This window comes from Condylostylus longicornis, unplaced genomic scaffold (genome assembly GCF_029603195.1).
Source record: "Condylostylus longicornis isolate FDR11 unplaced genomic scaffold, ASM2960319v2 ptg000100l, whole genome shotgun sequence".
Classification (NCBI taxonomy): Eukaryota; Metazoa; Arthropoda; class Insecta; order Diptera; family Dolichopodidae; genus Condylostylus; species Condylostylus longicornis.
In genome coordinates this window covers 2,944,426-2,972,339 of record NW_026578068.1, presented here as the reverse complement: position 1 = coordinate 2,972,339, position 27,914 = coordinate 2,944,426, and the positions used below count along the sequence as shown (strand labels likewise).

Genomic DNA, 27,914 nt, shown 5'->3' with positions numbered 1-27,914 from the left:
TATGTATATAAAATAGAAAGAATGTAATTATTATTACATTTAATTCCATACTCATGTTTTTAATATCATTACGTACTACTGTGCACAAGGAGCAGAAAAAACATAAAAAACATTTAAAAAAATGAGTTATGAGTTGAATTACAAACCTGAAATTATTGAACACGAGGAGTTTTATGAAATTTTTATTTTGACAACACTGTGATTTTCAAGTATCTCAACTTAATTATATTTACAAACATATAGCACTATTTTTTAAATAAATCTAAAATTTTTTTTCTACTTTTGGCTAAATTTTTTTTTTTTTGAAAAGTTACCATATTACTCAAAATTTTAAAATCCGTAATAGAGTAATAATTTACTTATTTTTTGTTTTCTTTTAAAAACTAATATAAATAAAATATTAAGAGTTACATTTTACTTTCCACTACCGCTTTCATCGGAATCATTTAAAAAATTTGGTGGTGGAACAACTGTAAAACTAAAATCACCATCACCAAACGGTCCACCTTCTTCATTTTCATAATCAGATAAGAAATCAGGATATGGTAGTTCTAAGCTTTCTTGTCTAACGTTACTTAACCGTCTTGCAGCTGTTGCGCTAATACCTGTAACAGCCGCAAAGCTATCTTCACTAGAACCGCCACCACCACATGGCTCATCAGAAAGACCAGCTTGCGTTTCTTCAATTCTTTTATATTGGTCGAAATAAGTGTTGGGATCCATTGATTCTTCACGTTTCAGTTGTCGCCTTCGTCTTTGTGGCTTAATTGGTTGTTGTTGTTGTTGTTGTTGTTGCGATATTTGTTGTGGTATTTGATATTGCTGCTGTGTATGTTGTCCTATTACATTATTTATTTCAGATGTAGCACGCTGTGTATACATAGGACTTGTTATATGTCCTAATCGGTCGTATCTGGGAAATCCCATTTCATCAACATTTTCTGACATATCGAGACTTTCAAATTTACCAGCATATGATGATGAAGATGGATACGCTGGGTAATCTTCGTAATCGTCAGTTTCGTTTTCTTGTTCCTCATCAAATTCTGGTGGTTCCCGTTTCGATGGATCAGAACTACCTGAATCATTAGCAGGAAAATAACCTTCTGAACATTCCGAACTTTCTTGTTCGGTAAGAACTCGTTCAGACTTTATTATACGTTTAGCAGGTACTTGTCTCTTTTTACGATAGCCACGTATTCTTAGCTTTGGATCTTGGCGAAAATCAACTGAACTATCGGTATCATTTCCACTAGGCGGACTTTTAACTGCTGGTGTTTTTGGTAAAGATGTTTTTCGTGGTGGTTTTTGTATCAATTGCATTGGTGGTGATTCCGAACTTAAACTACTCGAATAATATGGTGAACATTTTGCTAATTTATCTGGTCTTTGAGGCATTGGGGAAGAGTTATCTGTACTTGTTGACTTTTCACTATTTTGAGTTGTAGTAGTCGTTGAGCTACTTTCAGCAGGAGTTATTTGAGCGATTTCTTCATCAATTTTAGGACAGTCTGACCCTGAAGTTAATAAATGTTCGTGAAATGATTGTGATTGTCGAATTTTGCTGGATTTGTACTCACGTATTTGAGATTTGGATAAAGTTTTATCGTCATAGCTGTGGTGTTTAATTAGCGGCTTATCATAAGGGTTTGGTTCTCGGTGAACTTGCGGAACAACTTGTGGGGATTGCTTAATCTCAGTTGGTTGCATTGCATTGGGTTGATTAGCTTGCGTTTGCTGAAGTTGTTGTTGAGATTGTTGTTGCAATTGTTGTTGTTGGATCTGTTGTTGTTGCACTTTTTGTTGGGATACCGGTTGCTGCGTAATAGGTTGCTGAGTTTGTTGTTGTACTGGTCTTCCATTTACTGCGGTTTTTCTGGGTAAGGGTTGAAAAGGCAAAAACTCTTGACTTTGATACCTTTCCGAAAACTTTTCCGCTTGGGGGTATAAACGTTCAACGAAAGCTTCTCCTTCTGAAGATATATCTTGGCTCTGATATCTTTGTGACATCATTTCAAGGGATCGCCGTTTTCTTGACGATTCTTCTTGTTTCTGTTTTTCTTCAGCGGAACTTCCCCGAGACTGAGGTTGTGTTTTAAACGATCTTTCCGCGGCCTTTGGTGGAGCAGCTTTCTGTTTATCATTATCTTCGGGGCTATTTCCGTTGCTAGAAGAACCACGTTTGTGTATTCCCGGTAAATTTTCTTCTGTGGGGGATTGCTTTTTTGAAGTAGTTCTAGGGTGCTTTAATGGAACATATTCAATAGAACCACGATGCTTCGAAGCTGCAGCTCGACCACTGTCAAATGAAGCTTGCTGATGTGGTTGATGAGAATTTCCATCAATAGGTGGAACTCCAACAAGAGTTCTACTACTAGAGGTGGACCACTCCGTTATAGTTTGGGCCATTTCAGTTAAAGTTAAAGTAGTGTCGTCGCTTTTTGTCATCGATTCTGTAAATTTATCGGTTTCAGAACTTGAAAGAATGTCATAGCGAAGACCTTCAGATGAGCCATTGTCACCTGAAAATTTGTTTTTACTACTAGAAAAACTACAACTCTTCTCATTAAGACTCTCCGTTGACTTGTTAATTGAACTTATACTGGATTTAGTATGATTAGACTTTTCACTTTTCGGGCCACCTGAGTGATTTGATACAGCTGAAAGGCTGTCTGAACCTGATAAGTTAGCGTATTGTCGTACAGTGTTCGTACCAGTAGACCATTCAGAAATACTTAAACCAATTGAAGTATCTTCAGAGTGAGAACTATGAGTACATTTTTTCTGTTGTAATCCCATTCTAACGGTTCCATCCAAGTCAGTTCCTAAAGAACTTGTTTCTTCTTCTGAATGACTGGAGTGGCTGCATTTTTTGCAAGAACTTGTGCTGAGTCGTGGATCACTAATACGTCGAACAGTTGTCGCATCATCTAAGTATGTGCTGGCTGATAGTATATCGTCAATAGAAGTATCTGAATTGTTCGAACCTCTTGAAAATTTATTCGTAAATTCACCCGTTTTGCTATCATCCGGAGAAATTTCTATCTTTACAGTTCCAGGACTGAAAACATCATCGTTAGAAAATAAGTCGTCTTCAGAAATTGGACTTCGATTTTGTGGTGAACGTAAAGGTTGGGATATTATAACAGGCTCATGACCTGTTTCACGCATCATATTTTGGTTTTGAAGAGATTTTGTTGATGAACAACATGTTACATTACTGAATGATGTGGCAAGACTAATTGTTGAGCTCAAACATGTTGGTGTTTCATCGATTTGCTCTTGACTTGCCAAGGCTGTAGACATGAAATAAGCGGTTTTTTCATAGGGTAATACTTTTATATCAGTTGCTTGTTGTTTTAGCTCATGCTCCATTTCCATTTCTTCATCCATTTTGTCTTCGTCATGTGATTCACTCATTTCTTCAATCGTGTGATCAGTAGCAGTGTAAGATTCGACCATAATTTGGGTGGCACTTTCAGGTTCTCTCACAAAAAAGGTTTCAATACTTTCGATAATAGGTGTTGGAGTTCCTTCTTCAGCTGTGCTTGATGGAGGAGATGGCCAATCCTGAGAATCGTGACTTTGCAAACCGGGTCCAGGTTTCCAACAAAAAGTTTTAGGAACTGGTTTATCTAGATCTGGCATAACGTATATTGATTCAACGGGCTTAACAGGTACGTGGTCATATGGTATTTCCGGAAGGGGCCAGTCTTCTGAATCTTGACTGCCCCCTCCAGTTGATAAACATAGTATATTTTGTTTTTGTGTACCGTCTGGGTTCTCAATACCAATTTGAACTTCTGTTACTTGAGTTACTGAAAATCTTCCAGTTTTTACAGTAGGCGATTTAGGTTCACTACTACTGCAGAAACTCGAAAGTCTTTCACCAGTTGCTGAATCACACGGAATTTCTGGCATTTCTGCCGAAGTTCTGCGGTCAGCATCTGAAATATAAGCCAAATTGGTATTGCTTCGCGAATCTGAACTTAAACTGGCTTGATGGTCAGTTGATTGAACAGATTCATCGCGAATACTAGCTGAAGACGCTTTACTTAAATCATCATCCATACTTGATTTTTCAGAAGCAGTACTTCTTTCAGATATTCTAGATAAAGTGCGACCCAAAGAAAATGCTGAACTATATCCTAAAATATCCGTCGGGTTGACACCTATTGCACCTACGCCACCTGCCATAATTCCGGTTGGATAACCGAATGAATTAGGGAAATCATTCAGTTCATCCTGAAAACTTGAATCACTTTCTTTTTGATCTTCTGGTGAAATTTCTTTTACGTCGCTATCAGAAGAATCTTTTGTAACTTGGGGAATTGAATTATCAAAACTTTCATAGGTTTCGGCATCAGGATGTTGCCATGGTTCTTCTGTACTGGAGCTTCCAGAACTTTCAATTGGGAACGGTTTCCAAGTAACTTGTTGCTCCTTTTGAAGAAGCTCACCTCTTCGTTGTGCAGCGCCCAGTGAACCAGAACTACTTTCAGTTTCAAAAGAGCCGCGAGATTCTACGCTAAGAGACCCTTTGGAATCAAAACTTGACTTAGATTCTTGCGAACTGCCGCCATTTGATTTTTGAAGTTGAGGAGATAGTCCACCTTCTCTAACAAGTTTCTTATGTACACGTAAAGGTTTCACAATCTTCGGAAGCTTACCAGAACCGCCAGAGCTACCTGATTCACCACTAGAACCTCGTTCAAGTATTTGAGAGATTCTTTCTTCAATCTGCTCTTGGTCAAAATCGGTTGATACCCCCATATCAATAGAACTTTGTTTTTCTAATGTTGGCGTAGATACTTTCTTTGGAGGTTCTTCTTTTGTTTCTTTAAGTTCCTCAGTATTAAGTTTCAACATTTTTTCCCTTAGCTCTTGACATTTTTTTTCATCAACATCTCCAAAATCTTGAGAAATTCCCATTGGCCTTGAAATTGAACAACTTACACTAGACTCATCTTCCACAGAACTTTTTTCTCTAGCATTAGTAGCCAAACTCCATTCATGTCTTGTTTCTCTGGTTGTAAATATTTCTTTTTTTTCCACGTTTCCTTGTTGTTTATTCCTTTTTTCTTCATCTTGACGTCTTGCAAAATCTTCAATTGCTGATTTTTCCGCCATTGGACTTATATCTGGGGGAGTAATTAGTACTGGCGTTACTGATTCAGAATCTAAGGCCGTGTTAAATTCTGCATCAATCGTTTCTTGTGTTTCGAAAGCATTCCGATCTTTTTCTAACGTTCTAGGTTCTTCTGATCCTTCAGAACCAATATATTCTTCACATTCAACTGTCATCCAAGACGCGGTTTCATTGCTGCCGCTTCTTTCTAGACTCAATCTATTTGTATCTAATTTTGAAATTTTTAAATGGTCCATTTCATTTGAATCGTCATCCTCTTCTATAGACGGCTCTTCACATTCAATTGTTGGTACCCTGTGTTGAAAATCGTTTTTAGCACTGCGATAGTCACTTTGGTCTTCACTTTTTTGATCATCTCTTATGTGATCAGATGCCGTCGATATAACAGATTCATTTTCACTACCGGCTCGAGATTGCTTTCTGCTAGACATTCCTTCATCTTTCGTGTCTTCCGACGGAAGGGACTGACGTTTTAAAAGATCTAGCGATCGGCGTTCAGATATTACAGCTTGCATATCGATTTCCTCTACGACTTTTATCGCTGGTTGAGCATATGTTTTCTTATCCGTAATTATTCTTTTAGGCGACAAACTCGATGGACTACGTTCCCCTGCTTTGGGTTTAATAATTTTAATTTTAGTTTCTGGCGATCCTGGCTTCTTGTCATCAATTTTATCATCCAAACTGCGAGCTTTAACTTCAGCTGCGAGATAATGATGTTCAGTTTTACGTTCCAAGCTCTTGGATTTGCCTTCAATTTTTTTATGAACCACTGAGCCTTCAATTTTCTGTTTTATTTCTTGACTTTTTGCAATTTTTCTAGGAGATTTTATTACCATATCTTCTTGAGTATCTGATCTTTCAGAATCTTCAAAAGATTTATTCCGATCCTCAAAGCTACGACTGGCTTTTTCAATTTTTTCTTGGCTTCGACCTTCATCAAAACTTCTGCTAAACTTAACTAAAGAAGAGTCTAATTTTCTTGGGGATTTTGCAATTAAAACGTGATCTTCAGCTTTACTTTTAAATTCAGTTTCTATAATGATTTTATCACCTTCAGTTTTGACTGAAATTTTGTCTTCAGGAGCAGGGAATTGGGGTAATTGATCTTTTACTGGACTGAGCATTGTATTTTTCATAGCTGACTCATAAAGTTTTTGTTGTCGCTCCTTACGTTTTGCTACGTCAGCCTCAGTCTCTTCTTGGGATTTACTTTTGTCTCGACTTAAACGTCTTGATTCTCGTTCAATAGATTTAGGACGATCTTTTGATCCCGTTCTTCTACCATTTCTGAAATAATCTTCTGCATCTTTTGAACCCGGCTTAAGACCATCTAGTGTAGGTTTCTGGGGTTTACCGTTTTTAGATTTGGGGAGTTTACTAGATTCTGAAGTTTTTGGACTAGTTTTTTGTTTCCCACGACCTGTACTTTCAACACTGCTTGCTCTTGAAACACCGGGAGAAGTTTTACGTGAACTATTTGCAGAACTCCATGGAGATTTGTCAAATTTATAATTTGGAATATCTAAAATCAAATGATCACCACTACGTAATTTCATTTTTGACCTTTTTTTTTCTTTAATTTTAACGCCTTGTAAAGTAATTTTTTCTATAAACTGAAGTTGATTAAGTAAATCTTTTTCTTCTGAATCTATTAAGATTCCCAAAATTGAATCTCTTCTTTGTGGTGTTATACTAATTTTCGCAGATGGAATTGAGCCACCACATGAGTGAATACTGTCAGCATTTTCATCGTCTTGCACAGTCGTATTTTCTCTACTTAAAGGTTTTTCTTCTAAATATTCACCTTCCTCCTCTTCGAAACCAACTGTATCATCTTTCGAAGAAAAAGCATTCATTGGCGGTAATTTATGTAGAGATATAACAGGAGTATCTAAACTTTTCGTTCGTCTACCTCCTTCTGGTGATTCTTGAGTTGCCTTTTGTCTTTGAAGAGATGCAAATGCTGATCCTTCTGACAAATTTAACCGAGCGTGAGCGAAAAGAATTGGAGCATGACCCTTGGATCGCATAATTAAGGAAGAGTCTATTAACTCTTCAATCATTTTCGCTTTTGATTTAGGCACCTCATTAGGGTCATTTCGCATAGGGGAAACAACGTTTTTCTTTTTTAAAGTGTACGTTAAGTCACCCTCTGATATCTTATCTTCGTGACAAGTTTCGTAAACTTCATCATCAGTTCGTAAGAATTCTGCTGATTCAAGTATAGGTGATGGTATATTTTCATTCCTTTGATAATCTCCGGTGCATTCATCTCCGCGTTTGTTCGGGGTGTGAGGCTCGTCTTCAGAACTAGGAATGGAAATTGAACGCTCCGATATTCGCCTTAATTCGGTGGCATTTGCATATGGTGGGTCCAATTTTTGCTGATTATATCTAGCATCAAGTTCAGCTAAGCGGCGACATTGAGGTGGGGAACCTTCGATTTCAGTTGAACTCATTGTTTGGCCTCTTCCCCAAGCTGCTGAAATAATTTTGCTGTGTTCTATTTTTAGTATTGGTTCTATTTCTTTCCGAGACTGCGGAGGAGAAAATTCTAAGCGCGATGGAATAGCTTCGGCTGATCCAAAAACATCATCTGTATCAAGACTTTCATCGTCGGAAGAAAATGATGTTATACGTGTTTTACCTTTGTTTTTAGGTTTTCCAGGCTGCCGTGTTTTTGGTATTACTCTTGGTTTATTCAAACGTTTTGAAGGAACTTGAAGTTCCTTTTTAAGATTTTGAATTAATTCAATTTGCTTTTGTTCAAGTTTCTGCTTTTGTAAACTCTCAGTTCGAGAGCTAGTAGCTGAATCACTTTCAATTTGACTTAGTTTATTATTAAGCTTTTCAAGTAATTTAGGATCAATTTGTTTTGTAATATCACGACGAGATGGACTAGATATTTCAATTGTGGGACCCGATTTATCTACTTCCAATGTAACAGGATCAACTTTCGATAAATCTATGTTTTGGGTGAAAAGGAAACTTTGTTTTTCTTCTGGTTTCAAATTGTCGAGTATATCCGGCAATAAATCGACAGAAAGTAAATCAGATAATTCTCTTTTGGCTTCAACTTTTGGTGACTTGGGTGATTTAGGTGATTTTGGGCTTTTTGGTTTGGAATGTTTTTTCTCTCCCGGAGAGGGAGCTGTTCCATTCATAATATGCCGTTTGTGTAAAACGTAAGGAATATCTTCTTTTAAAATTTTCGTTGTACGTTTTTCATAATCGCGGAAAAAGCTTTTCGGCATTTCGAATCCGGTTTTTGGAATTTCAGTGGCTGTAACAGGAGCATCGTAATTTTTAGGTATTTCAAAGTGCCCGTGAGTCTTGCAAAGGGGCGGTGCGCTGGGAATCTGTTTATATATATAATCTTCATCACTAGAATCAGCTGGAGTCAAATCGATTGACTGTTGATGCATCAAAACATGGCGTCGGAAGTTACACCCCATCCTAGAACGGTTCGCCAAAGAATTTGGGTCACTTTTGGTTCGTTCAACAGTTGCATGCGGGTATGATAATGGAACGAGGACTCCACCAAGTGGTTTATTTGGATCAATGAGAACTTTTGGATTGTACTCTTCGAAATGAGTTTTCGCTATGAGTTCTTCTTTACGGGAAGTTTTCTTTACTTGGGCAGAGTGTTGTTGTTTATCAAATTCTGACATTAATTCTGGAGTTAAGGGGTATTCTGGACTACGCCTTGTTTTGTCATTGATAGCAGCCGATGGTTCAGGTATAGTTCCTGTTAATGACTCAATACGTTCTTGATCGAAGCTAAATATATTTTCACTATCAGATCGCCTTCTGAATGCCCTCATTTTGTCACCATGAGTATCACCAGTTGCTTCGATAGAGGAATATGTTTGGACTTCTTTCTCTTCACGTGATCTAATAGGTGCCGAATCTGGCGATTTTGAACCGAATGATTTAGCGTTGCGTTCGATTTCAACATTCTGTAAGCTAATAGAATGCACATTTGAAGTTTTATGAGTTTTATTACTTGGAAATGTCGAATAAGAATCTCGATTATCATAAAAGTCTCCTTTAACTTCCGAATTCAAATTATCATGGCTTTTCACTTTTGGTCGACTGTAGACGCCGTCGCTTTCATCTACAGCATCATAATAATCACTTTTAGATTCTTGGCTTGAACTTTTTTCAACGGTTTTTTTTGTTAAGTCTACAATTTTTTTACCTGTTGTAGCAGGCATTTCATAATTTTTCGTTAATCCCATAAAATCACCAATCAAAGATTCTTTAGATTCTTGACTTCTAGATTTTTTACTATCAGTATGATACAAACTATCTCGAGATTTTTTGCTAGAATCAGTGCTTCGGGATATTTTTGTTTCATATATGTCACTTCGGGATTCTTGACTTGATGTCCTTGAACCTAATGATTTTTTCACAAGTTTGTAAAAACTTCCATCTGATTTAACGCACAATTTTTCGCGTGGTAAATATCGCGGATCTTCAGAATCCCATATTTCATTCATGATATCTGCAGCTGATTTGGACTTTACATCAATTGCAGAACGATATTTTTGAACTTCAGAAATGCTTTCGTCATCACTTGGTATATAATTACCAGAATCTAAAGAACATGATCGGACATTTTCATCAGATTTCGCATGTTTTCTGTACAATTCCAAATCAATTTTCTCTAATAGTTCATAACTATCATGAGAAATATCGTCTTGCGAACCAGTATAATCGAAATGATGACCATATCCACGTTTGTTATGATGATCCACAGTATTATATGTACTCCCGGGATAGCTTGACGAATAGACTTTACTATCCGGGATAGAAGTAAAGTCTTGATAAGTATCAATTGAATGATTTTTCGTTATATACATAGAATGCCGTGAATCATCATAACGCGTTATAGGTGAATCAATTCGATCAAAAGACAAAAATTCTCTATCAAATGCCATTGGCTTTGGTTTCTCCCCCTCAAACGAAGAAAAGTCGAGCAGGTCTTTACAAGATGTGCTTTTCAGCCAAGATTCTTTATCTACGTGGTCGTAAATATTTTCTTCATATCCATTCTCCTTATAGCCGGGAATGGCAGAATACAAGTTTATACTTGACAATTCAAATTCTAATCGCTCAGAAGAATTTTTATGCTTATCTAATGGAGAAGATGATTCACTTCGATCCCGTTCTGACCTAATCTGTGTTTCTTTTGGTTTAACATTAGCGTATAAAGTGTAATTATTTGAATTATTTGGAGCCGGATTTGAAGCCCGACGCATATTACCCAGATAATGAGTTAAATAGTGGCTATCATAGGAATCTACTGAATCAACACCCGATAACTCTGAATTTCTAGGTAATGACTGAGTATTTCTTGGGTATGAATTTTGTTGTGATTCTAATGATTGTGATAAATAATTAGCTGAATGTGTTAAAGCGTTCTCAGCTTCAAATCGACTCATGTTACCATTACGCAGTGAACTTAATCCGAAATAATCAGAAGATGAATCTTCAGATTGATGGTTGAGTTCACTGCCATATTGGAAGTTATTATCATCATTTGAAAATTGATTCGTAAAATAATTTGTACCAGTTGAACGGCTAATATCGTTGCTTATGCCAATATTATTACGTTTCGACATAGTATATTGTACAATCTGTTCATCAATAAATTCATCACTTAAATGTTTTCCACGTGCTTTGGTTTTATTTTTGCGATTTACAGTAGCATATAGATCCCGTTCATTAAAAGTTGTACTTAAATTATTTTCGATTTTATTTGTAAATTGGTTTTCATAAATTTGTTTTTTATTGTTAGTGTTGCTAACATTATTATTATTAATAATTCCACTCTTAATACTACCGCCACCATTGCTACTTCCACTTGATTTTATTTGTTTATAGTGACCTAAATCATTAATATCTTGGTATATTATATTATCTGATTCTGTTTCAGTAGAAATATTATTTTGATTATTATTAAGCAAAGATTGTTTAGACATCGAATAACTGGTACTGCTATAAAGGGCTTGGATGGGTTCCCGTTGAATTTGCGGCTGTTGTGGTGTTTGGTGGTGCAATTGTCTGGATGCCGGTTGAGGTGCAATATTCTCCCCCCGATTGATGGTAGATTGTGTCAAGTCCGAATCCACTTCCTCCTCTACTAAGTCCTCCTCCTCCTCCTCCTCCTCCTCCTCCTCCAGGTATTCCTCCTCCTGGTATTGATAGTCCGATTCCATAGAGTTGTTGAGATCCACCAAAATTGGAGTGTTGGTGCATTTGGTGTGAGTGGTGATTGTGTTGTTGTTGCTGGTGGTGATAGTGAGGTGTGGTGCCTGTTCCCGGTGGAGCATTAGAGGTGACGACACAGGGACATATACCTGAGATCCCACTGAGACTCGACGCGGGGTACTGTTGTACGAGAGGGATAAGAGGCTCGGACCTAAAAAAAAATTATTTAATTATTATCTAAATATTATTTTTTAATATGTGTTTGTAATAATAAACGAAAACTAAATTTCGATAGTAAGTAAATGGAGCAAGTAAGCTAAGAATCAGTGTTTCTTTCCTAAAAACAAAAAAGCTATCTTTTTAGTCTAATGACATTTTTAGTCTAATAACATTATATTTATTTCAAATACGTTTAAAATATTTTATTCTTAAAATTGTCAAAACCAGTTGATTAATTTTCTTGTCTGGCTTAATCAAAGCAAAATAGCATCCTTTGAACAAGAAGGGGGTAACAAAATTTTGAAAAATATTTTTTTAATTATTTTCGAAGTTTTGAAAAAAATTTTACAAATTGCTAGAAAGTACAACATTGAAAGGCCTTCCCCTTAGGAAGAATTTTGACGCGTTTCACAATGATTTTTAGCATTACTCTTTCTTAATGGCTTCTAAATTAAAATAATAAAATTAAAAAAGTTTGAATACTAACGTGCAACGTTTTGTGTTTTGGTAACATAAAATTTACAAAATTCAAGCGCTCTTTAAATAAAAATAAATTATATTTGGACATCACTGCATTTTCAAAATTACACTTTGTGTTGATTTTTTAAATATTTTTTTTTTTGTCAAGACTTTAAAAACAATAATTTTCACTCATGCACTATACAAAAAAATAAAATATATATTTCTTAAGCACATTTTTTCTTAAAGAAAACAATAACATAAAATAAAAAACAATATGGTTGTAACCATGCCCCGAATATGTCGAACGTAAATAAATCAAAAGTATAAGTAAAAAATATGATAATAAATATAAAAGTATTTCTAAAAAATTAGAAATGAAGTTATTCTGTAAACTATAAAATATAATGTAATTATAAAAATATTAAGAAAAAATAATCAAAATTAAAATTTCATCAGTAATGATTTATTTGTCATTTATTTATTATATATGTATGTATATTGAATGTAATATTTAATAAACAATACCTGAACTGTGACCTCCTTGAAGCGCACGACCCCGATCTTGACCTCGCATACTGTTGTTGTTGTTGCTGCTGCTGATGGATGTTGTTAGATGACTGGGGGAATTCCATGACGCTGTTCGCATTTGATCCGGCGATACAGAGCGATTCGAAATGTTGCTCGATGATTCCATAACCCCCACTCCCGATTGGTGTTGCTGTCCCACCGCCCCCGATGCTCCCACTGCAACCGATGCTGGGGATTCCCGCGCATAATTCTTCGTCTGATAAATCTCCACCTGGGCTGCTGTGACCTTTTTGTTTGAAAAAAAAAATTATTATTTTTCATATTTGAACGTGCTCTTACAGTCCTGTATATTCAAAAAAAGGAACATTTATATTTTAAAATTTTTTGCCAAATTTCACCAAATATATTTGTTTTTTTTTTTCGGAATAATAGTACAGCTTACAACAAGTTTGATCGAATATAAAATAATATTGGAATATTAGAAATAGTAATAAAAAACAAAATAAAAAAGTTTAAGTATATCCGAAATCGAAATCAAAATAGTATTTCATTAAGTAACTGTTTGATATTCACTTACTTGAGATCGCATGTGGTCGATAGGATTGTCTTGTCGGCGATCCAAGGTACCCGCTTCCTTCTTCGTCTGAGAAGGCATCGTCGAGCCTGTGCATTGATTGCGATAATCCCAGTCCGCTGCTTTAAAAAAGAAAAATTAAATAGAGTAGAAAATTAGTAAAAGTGTTTAAATTTCTTTTACAACAAAATATAAAAAAATTATCAAAATATAAAAAATATTTTACTAAATAAGATCAAGCTAAAGTTAAAATATAAAAAATAAATATAGGTAAACATTATGTATAAAGTGTGTATCAATACATATGTATATGTATACATATATTTTAACTTAATATATCTATGCATATACATACATATATTATGTATATATTGTCTTAGAATTATTAGAAAAAATTAAATTTTTCATGTTTTATATCAAAATATTTCTATATAACTACATTATATATATATTTAATTTTCGAAAAAGAACTTAAAAAGAACAGAAATAAAATTTTAAATAAATTAAAAAATAATTTAAATTAAAATTTAATATATTTATACTTGTATAATATACATACATATCTTTAATATTATATTCATAACTTATAAAATAGAAACTAAAAATAAAAAAGAAAACATAAAAAACTTATAAAATACAAACCAGTGTCAATTGGTAGGAGGGGATTAGCTGAAATGCTGGAATTCACGTAGTTATGCGATTGACTTCGGCTACTCGCGTGTAGAGGACCTTGACGGAATGATTGAGACCTGCAGGCAAAAGAAAAGACAAGAGGATCCCAGTTTAAAATTATAACCAAAAAAAATAAATACAAAAACATAATAGTTTTTTTTCTTCTTTTACGTGAAAATATAATTAAAAAACAATAATATAAAAAAATATTTAAATAAAAAATATAAATTAAAAAAAAATATATATGTATATATATATATATTTAGAATACAAATTATAATAAAATAAAAATATTATATCTGAAATACTGAAAATCGTGATTTAATTAAAATGAAAATTTGATTTAATTTAAAACTAGATAAGAAAGAAGTGAAAGCTGATTTGATTATGAAGTCAAAACAAAAATTCAAGATTTTTTAATGCCTTTTATTTTTCAACTGAAGTTTTTTTTAAATTATTATTGAAAATTAAGAATTTTACATATAAAATATTCATCACATTTTCTTTATATATATACAACTACTAATAATTTTAAATATTAATTAATATATAATTAATTAAAATTATTATTTTCGTCATTCATTAATAAATAAATTTATTTAAAAAAAAATTACAAATATAATTTAATTAAAAAAAAAATAAACAAAATTAAAAAACCAATTTAAAAAAATTATTAATTTTATTTTATTAGTATTTGTATTTATTTTAAAAATTTGTTTATTTCAAATATTTTACTTATTTTTGTTTAATTTTCCGAATATTTCATAAATAAAAGCAAATTCTCTATTATACACCCTACATATTTTAATGACAAAACAACAAAACTATTTAATATTAATGTATGTATGTATGTACGAATGTATAGATAAATTTAATTTAAATTCAATTTATTGTGCTTCGAAATATTTTTTAATTTCCTTTTTAATTTTAAATTTACTTTTAATTTTTAATATTTTTTAATTTTAATTTTCATTAATTTTTTTTTTCTTAATTAAATTAATTTTATTAATTGTTATCTTAAATTTTTTTTTAACATCAATTTAAGTCTAACTATAAAATATAAAGAGTATAAATTAGACAAAAAAAAATCAAAATATCGATAAAATTATGATTGAATGATTGAAAAATTAAATTCGTCTAAGCATAAGTGTTTATTAAATTGAAAAACAAAAATAAAAATAATTAAGTTATATAATGTGGTATATTACAGTTTTAGGAACGATTAAGATAAATGCCAAATGGTGAAGTATTTGAAGTGAATATGAGAAATTTGTATATAGGAAGAAGAAATTTTTAGTTTGTGAGTTAGGGATGAAAATTTCAACTTAATATTAAAATTCATTAAAAACTATTATATTTTAAATTAAACTATATTTTATTATTAATCAAATAATATCATTTTATGTTTTATACATATTAAAAATTTTATATTAATTTTTATTTAATTAAATTTAACATTTAAATTACAATTTTCTTATTTCTTTATAAATATGAAATGATTATGACATTTAAATACCATCAATAACAAATTCTCTTATAAAACACCATAATAGTAAAAATATTATGTATTTTTGAATAAAGTTAATATTTCCAGCTAAATCTTCACACATAATTAAAACAGGACTCCGAACTTTAGATCATACATATTCGAAAACGATAAAACAATACTAGATAACTGTATAGCACGATGAAAAGTGAAATGGAAAAAGTTCGACGGTAAGTGAAATTTTATGAATAACAATCAACTAAAATGTAAATTTTGTCTATAATATATGTAGCTGCATAATTAAAATTGAAATCTTAAGCATTACGACTGATCCAACTTTTGTAATTTTCATAAATAATGAAATTTATGTGCGATCATCGTATTATGCTTAACAAGCCTCTAACAAAGATAAACAAAAAATTTTTTTTTTGAATGAGTGTATGGTCTCTTTCAGCCTTTTACTAATTATTTTTGTTTGTTTTCTTTTTATGCACATATGAAATTCTTCACACTAAATCCTTTTTTCTCCTTCATTCTAAACAGAAAGAAATATTAAAACAAAACATTTCAAGGTAACTTGTGAATAATTTATGTATAGTTTTAATTTATACATATAACACAATGTAAATTAAGAATGAAACATTTAGAAATGTTAATTACTTGCAAGCATGAATCATTTAACAATATAACAATATATTAATTATGTATGTTCTGAGCAAATAATATTATATAAAGTGGCAGGCAATGTTAAAACCAGAAATGAATTTTGACGTAAGACAAATGGTTAACGGTATTTTATGAAGGTATTACAATAGAAATTTCTGCTTCAATGAAAACGAAAGGCAAATAATCATGGAATTTTAAATAGTTTTACAGTTCGTCTTTCTGTTTCGGCTCATTCGAAATAGGGAAGAATGGTGAAATGAATTGAAGAAGAGTATACCTGTTAAATATAAATCACATTAATCGCTATTGAAATAATTCTCTCTTTCAAGCTGAAAGCATAACAAGAGCGATTTTCTTGGGAGAAATGTCAAAATTCATAAAAAATATAGATTATATAAATGAGACTGCTCATAGAATCAAGCGAAATTACCACCGAGAATTTAACCATTGGCGGTAAAATAACTTTACCTTTTTCTTTTTTAAGATGAGTAATGGATGACATTTTATGTTTTGCTGAAAAATTTGATTCTTAATGGAGGTATCTTACTAACAACTTATACTTGATAAAAAATACAACGTAATATAATTTATGATTGATTTTGTTCAATAAATTTTTATAAATATTTTAGTTTATCAAACTCTTTCTCTTTCTCTTTCTCTCTCTTATATTCAATTAAACCTGGTAATTATACTAAATCTACATAAACTAATATTATACGGTCAGTTTTATACTGATGGGAATCTAATGTAGTACATCATAAATTTTTTTTTAAAGGAAATGAAAAAAGACTATCAAGTGAAAATTTTAAATATAGAAAATTTATGGTTATAAAAATTTTTTACAATACGACAAATAAATATAGAGCAACTTATAATAATCCTTATAATATTAATAATTTTAATGTAATAAATCAATTTAGTTTAATAACCTAGAATATTTTTTTGCAATATTATGTAAAGATGAAAGAATAGAATAACAAATATGCATGTATGTTCACTTTTTTCTTGTAATAAAAACACCATAAAAATTAGAAAATTTAATATAAAATAAATTTCATTTAAAAAGATTAAAATTTATGAAACACTTGAGGGTATAAAAGGAAAAAAGAACCACCAAAGCAACTGTTTAAATATCTAGAGCGGGAAAGAATAATAAATTTTCTTATGCTTTTATCCTTGTGTTTTGCTATTTTTTTCTTTTTTTTTTTAATTTTTCCTTTTTATATTATGTAGAAACTTTTGCTTTCTTTAAAATAACGATACTTAAATTTCTGAATGGGTGCTTTTTGTTTTTGTTTTTTATATATACCAAAGGATACGCATATCAAATACATACACAAACACACATGTTTATAGCTAATAATGTTTTTTTTTTTAAAAAAACTGTAAAATTTTTTTCACAATTATGTTATACTTTTCATAAAACTTTCATAAAATACGTAGTAGAATAGTTATTATCCTTGAACTGTTATGAACCGAAGAAAAAAAAGAAATTAAAAAAAAAATGCATTTTACGGTAATTTTCTTTTTCATGTTTTTTTTTTTTTTTTGTATTTTGTTTAAGTTTCATTTGCGAATTTCTAAAAATTTATATTTTCCCTTGTGCAATACAAATATGTGTATATGTGAGTGAGTGAATATTTTCACACTTTAAAGATGCTTGTCATTGCCATTGTACATGCATAATATTCTAACCTTTGCTATATTTGATATAATTAAATTCTTTAAGTAATTTTCTTATGTCATAGAAGATTAAGTAATAAGCAACATAAAAAGTCATTTTATACATATGGAATCTAATACAACTAGAATATATTAGTATGTCGTCTCATGTAATATGTATTTTCATAAAAAGGGAGTCATACATAGTTAAATTATTGACATATTCAGTTTAAAAGTTTTACTTAAAACATATACATATCTACTTAGTTTAATTTAAAATTAAAAAAAAGGATAACGATAAGAATTTAGAGCTTTTTTTTGAGTACAAAACATAAAAGACAACATGGTTGCAATTTTTGTAAGGATTTTAGAAGATATACGAAAATGTGACATGAAATATTTAATGAAAGAAATATATTTAATGAAACTGTGAAAGTTTTGATAAAAGTAGAGTCTATTTTAATTTATATTTGCCCTCATTATACCTATAATGTAAATGAATATTAAAGTATGTATTTATTGGAGCAAGTTATAGGCAAAACTTTATTAAATATTATAATTTTGCGTTGCATTCTATTCCATAATATTTTCCGACATTTTATTTTTCCCCTATGAAATGTACTATATACTTATATATATATATATAAATATATATATATATATATATATATATATATATATATATATATACTTAGTATGTATATATATGCAGATATATAACTTAAAGTGAATAATTTTAAGGTTTTTTTTTTGTTTTTTCTCTTTAGAGTGCATATTATAATTATATGACATGAAATAAAATGGAAATTTTTTTATCTCATAATATTGTAGTGATAATTTTATCCTTTTAAAAGTCCTATATTATACACACATATACACATAAATATTTAATATTAAAAGTGGATTATTCATTTAAAAATGCTCTTATTTTTAGCTCTTATGAAATTTTATTAAGTCTCAAGGTTATCCTTGAAAATAAAATTAGAACAATTTAAATATAGTTAATATATATATATATATATATATATATATATATATATATATATATATATATATATTTATATGTTTACATATATGTATATTATATATTTTTAATTATATATTATTATAAGAAAATTTGAAGTTTTTATCAAATTTATTTTCAATTATTTAAATAAAATTTAATATGATAAGGTAATAATTTTATATTTTATAATTAATAAATTTTTTTTTCTAATTAAAATGTTTTCGAGATTCGAGAACAGGGAAACAAAATATTTCAATAACTATAACAGTTTCAATAAATTTATTTTCACAATATCACAGTATAACAAAATAGAGGAACTCAATTGTATAGTACTAAAGTAGAAGAAATAAGAGGTTTAAAAGAAATATAGCTGTTAAATTGGGCGCATATTGTATTTTATATTATTTTCTTATCCAAGAAAATTAGATTTTTAATATAAGAAACCTCCATATCCTTTTGTTTCGAAATAGCTGAAGCGATTTGCTTTTTACTTCAATAACAAATTTTTAGGAAACAGTTGCTTAGTGAACGTTGTACTTTTTTGTAATACATTTTTTAGGACCTAGAGCCTACATAGGACTGATTTCCAAAAATATCGCCGAAACTTTTGCGATAATACCCCGTACAATCATATTTAAAGATTTTCAAATTTATTCAAAATCGTTTTGGACTTATTCTAAATAACTGATCTAATGACCGGATGGGCGATATTAAATAGCGATTACATAATATTTTGATTTAATTTTTGTATTTTCATATAGATAAACGTAGATAGACGCGAAGTTTTTGCAAGAAAAAAGCTGTCTTTTAGGACAGCTTTTTAGCATGTAACAACAGCGGAATAAATGAACGGCACTGAAAAAATATAGAGCTACTACAATGTCACAATACACTAATCATTTCAAATTCAAACTTCCATATTAATATTTATATACGAAATTACAAATTATCATGTATTTATTTTCAATATTATAATTTTTATTTTAATTGTTGTAACTTTTAATTTTAAACTAATATTTTTGTTATACTTCCATTTATTGAAGACTACATAGATTTTAATTTTTAGAATTTTATAAAAATTGTAAAAGTTTATTTATTTTAATAAGAATAAAATTTTTATTTTTAATAAATAAAATTAGAAAATATACAAAAATAATATTACAAATTTATAAAAAATGTTTCCAATTGCATTAAAAAAACCAAAAAAAAAAACGAATTAAAAATAAAAACTTAAAATGAGGTTATGTTTTAAACAAGACTTGAATAAAATTCACTAAATTTCTACTACAAAACAACAAAAACATAGGTGTTAAAAGAAATATGAGATCAAAAAGAAAATATATTAGAAATATAAATTTTGAAAATTAAATTTATAAAATTAAAAAAAAAAAAATAAATATTTTTATCCTCTTTTCTTTTCTAAAGCTTTTGTTTTTTTTTTGTTTTCTTTGAATTTTTTTAATTAAAATTTTTCAAATTAATATTGAAAAAAAAAAATTTATATTTTACATTTCACGTTATTATATAAAATATTTTCATTATCATTTTATTTTTATAAATTAATTTTTCTTTTGAAAATTTTTCATACTTATTTTTTCTACCAATTTAAATATTTTTATAATATATTCCAATATTTTTTAATAATAAAAAGGAAATTCATATTAAAAGCTTAGAAGAAATTAACCAAAAAATCAACAAAAAACAAACACTTAATAAATAATATTTGTAATAATGAAAATGAATTATGTTTCTAAATTGAATAATTTTATAATGATTATAAAAATTAAATATTTAAGTATGTATTTAATGATTTACTAAAAAAAAATTAAAAGTAAAATATTATAATATGCACAAATAATTATTCTTATTTTAATCATAATAATTTTCAAAATAAAATATTAAATAAATGTCATATTGAAAATACTAATATTACAGACACAAACCATAATAATATATGCGCTTGGTTTGTGTCTGTGAGAATAATATTGAAAAATAATGTTATATTGAAAAAAATTAATGGTTTCGTACTTTAGCCTTAACAATTTGACAGTGGGGGAATAAATTTTATATTTAAGTTATATTAAATAATTCATCATTATTTTAAATTAGTTGTAATTGTTTAATGAAGTATGGGGAATTAATTAAAAATAAAAATGTTGAAATGAGTTCAACCAAAATGTAGAACACAATTAATGATTTTTAATTTTATTATAATCAAATATATGACTGCTTTTATTAAGTTTTATATATCTATGTTTATTAAAAACTCTTCAAGTCAAAAATTCGTGTTTCTATTAAATTTCTTAAAAATTCGAGAGTAAAGTCTAACGAAAATTTTAAATTTCAGTATTTCTTTGTTCATAATTTCGATTGAAATATGGGAAATTTGATTTTTTATTATAATAAAACTAAAAAATAGTAAAGTTGATTTAGATAGTTAGTTATAGCTTTCAAATAACCTAATATAAATTATTTTTTTGTGAAGAGTTCTTTATTATACTCAATTGAATTCATTTGAATACGTATACGTACTTATATTCGCCGGAATTATTATTTAGTTTTTAATAATTATAAAAAAAAATTTATACTTATTTTTCTATTTTGGATTATAGAATCAGAAATTTCAAAATTAATTTTTCTGTTATAGCGAAAATAAAAGAAAATTCAGAAATAAACTTCTCAATTAATTTTGCTATAAAATAAATGAAGGTTTTACAAAATTTCTGTGGGTGATTTTAAGGAAAATTTTTCTAGTATCTACTTAAATTTAATTATATTTAAATTTAAATTTAATTATAATTTTATTTTTGTTATACAAAATATAAATTATTGTATATTGTAAACGAATACTAAATTAAATTTTTTAAACGCAATTTCAACAATATTTCAACAATATTTTTCAGTAATAACACAAGAAATTAATCAACGTTAATAATATTATCATATTGTATGTATGAATATAATATGTAAAAAAATATAAAACATAAAAAAAAAAAAAAAGAATATTTTAAACTGAGACACAAGAAATTATAGAAAAATTACGATCCATGGTAGTGACTTTGATTGGTTATGGTAATGATAAGAAGTGTTTAATGATTACACGCAATGATGACGATGATATGTGAATAACAACAACGATTTAAAAAAAAAAACATATAGATTGCGATTTAACAACTTAAAAATATTAATGCGAACATTTTATATATGTATGTATGTATACACATGAATATATACATAACAAAAACAACACAATTATAATTTTCTTTAAGAGTATACACGTCTGATGAAGATATGATCTGATAAAATGAGGTGGAAAATACATTAATTATAAAAAATAAAGTTTAAAAATTAAAAAATGAAAATTAAATTATAAAATAGTATAAAGAAATACAATTAATTCGAAAATAATTCAAATTATAATTAAAATATAGAAATAAAAGAAAAAAAAAACAGAAATATTAAAATGTGCAAGAATAGAGAAATAAAATATTTAATAACATATTCCAATAACTATATTATAATTTTCTTACAAAATTTTGATATTAGTACAGTAATTAATTAGTAAAGGTTTTTCTTAATTTATTTCCTTTTTTAAATTTTAATTTAATTTTCGATTATAATTTGACAAAAATTATTTCTATTGCAATTTTACTTAAACAAATCAACAATGTCTGAATTTTTGTAACTTCAAATGAATAATGAAAGTGATTTTATAAATAATCGATTAACTCATTCGATACCCATACTATTTCCAAATTAGAACCAACTTACCCAATTGGAAGTCGTAACCAAAATAATCGAAAAATATTTGAATCATTATTATAATTATTGAATTATTTAGAAGATAAAAAATTGGCCGTTAATGTGTTAATGTATTATTGATTGGGTAATGTATAATGAAAGAAAAAAAAACATATTGCATCATATATACGATAAGTACATTTTATATGTTGTAATGTTCTTAAAATTCTTACGACGAATTTTAAGCATCTACTAAACGTTTCCAAGAATTCAAATGACGTAGATTTCAATTTAATAATGTTTACGTTTTAATATCAAAATTTTGTTTTCAAAATATATATTTTATTTAAATTTTGAAAAGAAATAATTATAAACAAAAAATATTACATTTATATATTTTACGATAATAAAATTAAAATTTACGATATTAGAACTTATAAATTTTTTAATTTACGATTAAAAAATTAAAATAAAGTTACCATTTAAAAAAAACAGGAAAATTAGATTAGTTTTTATTATTCCATTAAATTTGAAAATAAAAATTATATTTTATTTAAATCATTTTTGCGTTCTAACAATATTTGAAGAATAAATTTAATATATACGATTTGTCATTATTATTAAATATCTTTTTTTAAAAGTATCAAATTTATGCCAAAATTTGTTGCCAAATTTTATTTAAATAACTTTTGTTTTAAAATATTAAAAATTAAATTAATATTTTTCTTTACTTGGAAGGAAAATAACGTTTACGATATTGAAACCTTTGGGTTATTTCAGCCATAATATTATAAATTCTTTCAATATTCAATAGGTGTCGCTGAAAAATTCGTATTATTATTAATTAAATTAAGCCATTAACGTACTATAACGCGATATATATGTGGTGAAAAGAGCTATATATATGTTTATAAACAAATGTTGCTAATATGCTTTGTTCATAAAGTTTTCTAAATTTTCGACAATATACTTATAAGTATGACGATAACCAAATAATATGAACTCTTTTCCTCTTATAAAATAGTCAAAAATATATTGCATACCAATTAGGTTATGTTTTCGCAGTATTTCGCTTTGTAATTAATGTTTTACAGTATTGCGTTTATGGAAATCGATCATGTTTAAATCTAAATTTGGCATTAATATAAAATTGTTAAAATTGATTATTTAATTCATGATTTTAAAATTAAGATTTTATTGTTTCATAATATTTATTTTAATATTGAAATGAACGCATGATTTAAAATATTTCTTTTAAAATGAATAATGTATCTATATTAAAAATTTTGAAAAATTAAGCGAAACTTAAAAATAAATAGAAAAAACAAAAAGAAAATTTTATATAGCTATAAATATTTTTTTAAAATGTTTTGAAATAGAAAAAATCAACCAAATTAACATTTAAAAATTTATTAATATTATTATTATGTATAATTAAAAATATTATATTAATAAAATATTTATTTAATTTATAAATTATTAATTAGATTTTATTAATTAGATTATTTAATTTTATATTTACCTTTGGAAGTTTTGTCGTTTCACATAATTTTCTCTTACGAATTCAATAATTTGTTTTTGAGTTTTTCCGCTATACCTATATAATGTATATATATATATAAATAAATATATTAAAATTAATAATATCACGTACAAGTAAATAAAACTAGTATTTTAAAAAATAAAATATTTCGTTACTGAATTTCGATTAAAAAAAATTTATTTTACGTCAGTAATGAAAAGAAATACGCATAAAAATTTTTATATCCTAAAAATATGCAACAATATTACAACTTGTTGAGAAAAGCTTGCTTTAATATTAACACTTAACAAATTTGTATATTTAAGATAATTTATTAAAATTTATTTAAGATGTTAGATTATGAATCAAAACAATTAAAAAATTATAGAAATTCAGTATCGAAAGCAGCTCATTTTCTAACGGCTTTTAAAAAGTATAATTAATAATACGTGATTATGAATAAATCATTTTACCTAAATGAACTTCCTCTCGATAATACACGTGTTTTTCGTCTCGGTTGATTTTGTACAACAGCACATCTAAAGAATCCATGATTTTCAACAGCTTTTTTCCAAAAATTTTTGCATTCATTACGAGTATCAAAGAAAAATTCTACAGTATCCTTATAATAGCCCTGCTTAAAAATTTTAAATATAATGAAATACAATAAGAGAATACAAGATTGGAAGAAGAAAAATACAGAAAAAGAAAAAAATTTTTCAAAGTTAAAATATTTTAATGAAAATGGCGATGAAAAATGGAAAACAATTAAAATTTTTTTTTTGAGTTTTCTTTATTTTTGTTTTGTTTTTCTTTATGTATGCTTTGTATAAAATTTTATTGTACCCTACACCTTAGAGAAAATTATGTTACACCCTTAGATTTTGATATGGAATTTTTTAACAAGTTGAAGAGCCGTGCACAGGATCAACATGTTTATATTTTTATTCGGCGTAAAATTTTATTTACTTTGATTTAGACATGTCAGTCTGTTCGTCCGTCAGAAAACAAAAAGAGAACGGCTGTTATGGTAATTAAACTAATCCGAATGACGATTTCAGACAGTTGCCATACAACTATTCAAAAAGATTATTTCAAATATTTGAAAAATAATGCAGTAAGCTGTGTGTGTCCTATTACACTCCAGCTTTGCCTTGAATTCTTGTGTAATGGCTTTACTAGTTCGGATAACTGCCACACGTGTCTAAAACCTTATTTTATATATTTTAAAAACAAGAGTTTTATAGTCAGATTCCCCTGGTGTAGGGTATAATTCAGTCGGTTAGGAGATCGACTTAAATGTTTTTCTTGTTTTTCTGTAAATTTTATATTAAATTAAAATTAAAGAAAGAAATTAATTAAGTAAATTTATTTATATATTCAAAATTTAAAATTTTTATCTAAAAAAAGATGTTTGTGAAATGAAAAGAAAAAATATAAAAAAAACATAAGTTGACTGAAAAGAATTTCAGAAACGTTAATGTTTTTTTTTCCAGAAAAATTTTTTTTTTTGAAAAAACAAAAAATTATTGAATTCCTTTGTAAAATTATTTGGTTTTAGTTTTGCTGTTTTTTTTTACATTTGAAAAGGTTTTAAAAATTCTTCTTAAAAAATTATGAAAAAAAATTTTTAAATAAAATTTAATCAGGTGCATATCAAATTTTGTCTTGCACTGAAATAGAATTGAGTAGAATTTGTGCTACAGAAAATTTAGTTAATGATGAAAATTTGAATTTTTTCTTAAACTACTTTCAATATATCTAATGATCTCTTTAGAAACTAGAAAAATTTTAGAAATTTTTCTTAAAAATTTGAAATTTTTTATAAAAATTCTTGAAATTTTCGTTTTATTTTTAATTCAAAGAATTTTGGTAGTAAATTAGAAAAGGCAATTAAACATCCAAGGATTTTGGTGAAAAAAGTTCAGTCTGAGAAAAAAAAGCTATTGACAAATTATTCGTGTGAAACTGTTGAAAGTATTGCTTCATTTGGGAGATGAAATGAATTTGTATGAAAAATATGTACTTGACTAATGGAAATGATTTCTTGCTGAATGTGCAAAAACGTGTAGTTTGTATTGTTATATGTATGAATATGAAATTTGTCTAATATTTTATAGTTACAAGATTTTATTAAATAACGCTAATTTTTTCCATTCTTATATACTTATGTGAGTATTTGTGTTAATAAGAATATAATATGGCAGAAGCTCGTGTACATAAAAAAATTAATTAAATTGAGAAAGTTTACAGCGCATTTGTGTTCATTCTGTGTTCCTATTATACCTTATATATAATTTCCTTATATATACTTACATAATTTTCCGGATGTAATTTTATTAAAAAACGTTTTCTTTTAAATGATATTTTTCTAATTTTTGCCCATGAAAATGTATTTATACGCGTTATATTTTGGAAGACGGCAATACCCATATGTGCGACTGCTAAATTTAATGGTACACCTTCAACATCTTTCGCTGGATGCATTTTCATACCATATAATTCACAGCGACGCGCTGTTTCAAGTAAATTTAAATCAGCTTCTGCTGGTGATTGACCTCTGTTTAATTGAATATTTGAATATATAAATAGTAAAATATTAAATTTATTAAATTACTATTAAATTATAATATTAAAAATATTAAATTTTATAGTAATAAGATGCAAAAATATATTTTAATCTTATCCTTATAAAATTATATAATTAATACGAATGTCTTGTAATACTTAAATTATTATAATAAATATAAATTTTTTTTATATGTAATTTGTTTTTCAATATTTTTAATACTTACACATGCTTTTTATGATTTTCCATAATACGACGTTGCATCATTGAATCCTGATGTGGTACAAATCGATATGATGATAAATATGTATGATCTGGATAATCTTCAGCAACATAATCACCACATGATGCCTGTACAATATAACTAGCCATTAATGCAGCTGTATTATCATTACATTGTAAACTGCCAGTTGCTAAGTCACGTTTTATTTGTAAGCAAAATAAATATCTGGGGAAAGAAACAAGTAGCAAAAAAATTTTTTGTTAAGCAAAATATTTTTTTTACGTGCAGAAATATGTAATATGTGTATGGATGAGTGTAATAAAATGTTTATACAACTTGCAAATTTTGTTTTTAAAGATATAAATTGTGTCAAAATGTCCTGGAGTTATTAAAGTACAAAGTATTTGTAATAAGGACATATCCATGATAATTTTATTTAAAAAAGGACATCGAAAATGGCTTGTATGAAAATATATATTAAATAATTGTATGATTATAATGATAACATTAAGTCGATTATTGGTTAAAACTGTAGACTAAGGCAATAATTTTTATTTTATAATTTTAATCATCACATAGCAGAAGGAATTTCTGAATTCTGAATGGGTAAAGTGTAGTCAATTGCAATAAGTAAAATTGTGATAAAGAATTGTCAATATCGTATTCTCGATATTGAAATTATTATTCTTGAAATTATTATGAAAATTCAGGAATTATATTATATTGATTCAAATTGCTAATAATAAACAGTTCTATAAAGTTTTTATTAAATTTTTAAAACATACATAGAAACAGCAGACATACGCCTGGTTTAAATAAAATTATTAACAGACCAAATCATTTTCTTCATTATCAAATCGAACAAAATTAATTTGTCGGACATGGCAGGGAGTAAATGATATTAATGGTATACATATAGTTTGTATCATAAAAATTAAATAATATGAATAATTTCAATGTAAAAAATGGCAAAAATTTATTGGTTATTATTAAGAGTTCATTTATCTATACGTACCTTGTATATTCCTCTTCCAATTGTGCTGGATCTGGTGTATAAAATTTTACACAAAATCTTAACATCGGATCAATTAATGAAAGGCCAACTTGACGATTTAATGGTTTTTCTAAATCAAGCCAATATTTTGTATGTGTTGATTGCTCTTGATATTCTAATCCAAAATAATCAGCTTCTAATAAATTCAGTTGGCGGCATACT

The 27,914-nt window shown here is 27.9% G+C and overlaps 1 protein-coding gene across 2 annotated transcripts; it reads right to left on the bottom strand.

Moving 5' to 3' along the window:
- Nucleotides 1-7: 7 nt before the first annotated feature.
- On the bottom strand, nt 8-27,914 carry LOC129614088 (uncharacterized). 2 transcript variants are annotated; one of them, XM_055528477.1, is made up of 10 exons: nt 27,714-27,914; nt 26,702-26,923; nt 26,223-26,466; nt 24,380-24,543; nt 23,907-23,981; nt 13,794-13,900; nt 13,155-13,273; nt 12,575-12,863; nt 1,581-11,579; nt 8-1,517 (listed from the first exon to the last, which is right to left on the bottom strand). In XM_055528477.1, the coding sequence occupies exons 1-10, from the start codon at nt 27,776-27,778 to the stop codon at nt 415-417; spliced, it is 12,387 nt and encodes a 4,128-aa protein (XP_055384452.1). In that variant the 5' UTR covers nt 27,779-27,914; the 3' UTR covers nt 8-414. The 2 variants fall into 2 exon arrangements, with proteins under 2 accessions (XP_055384452.1, XP_055384450.1); XM_055528475.1 differs by having other exon boundaries at nt 8-11,579; nt 13,155-13,270.

Bases quoted from the DNA above. Each gene is read 5' to 3' on its own strand.
- LOC129614088 (XM_055528475.1), bottom strand. From the start codon at position 27,778: ATGTTAAGATTTTGTGTAAAATTTTATACACCAGATCCAGCACAATTG. The intron at 13,901-23,906 runs GTAAATATAAAA...TTTTGCCTGCAG, and splicing joins AAACGACAAAACTTCCAAAG to GTCTCAATCATTCCGTCAAG. The intron at 13,271-13,793 runs GTTTGTATTTTA...TTTTTAAAGCAG, and splicing joins CCTCCTACCAATTGACACTG to CGGACTGGGATTATCGCAAT.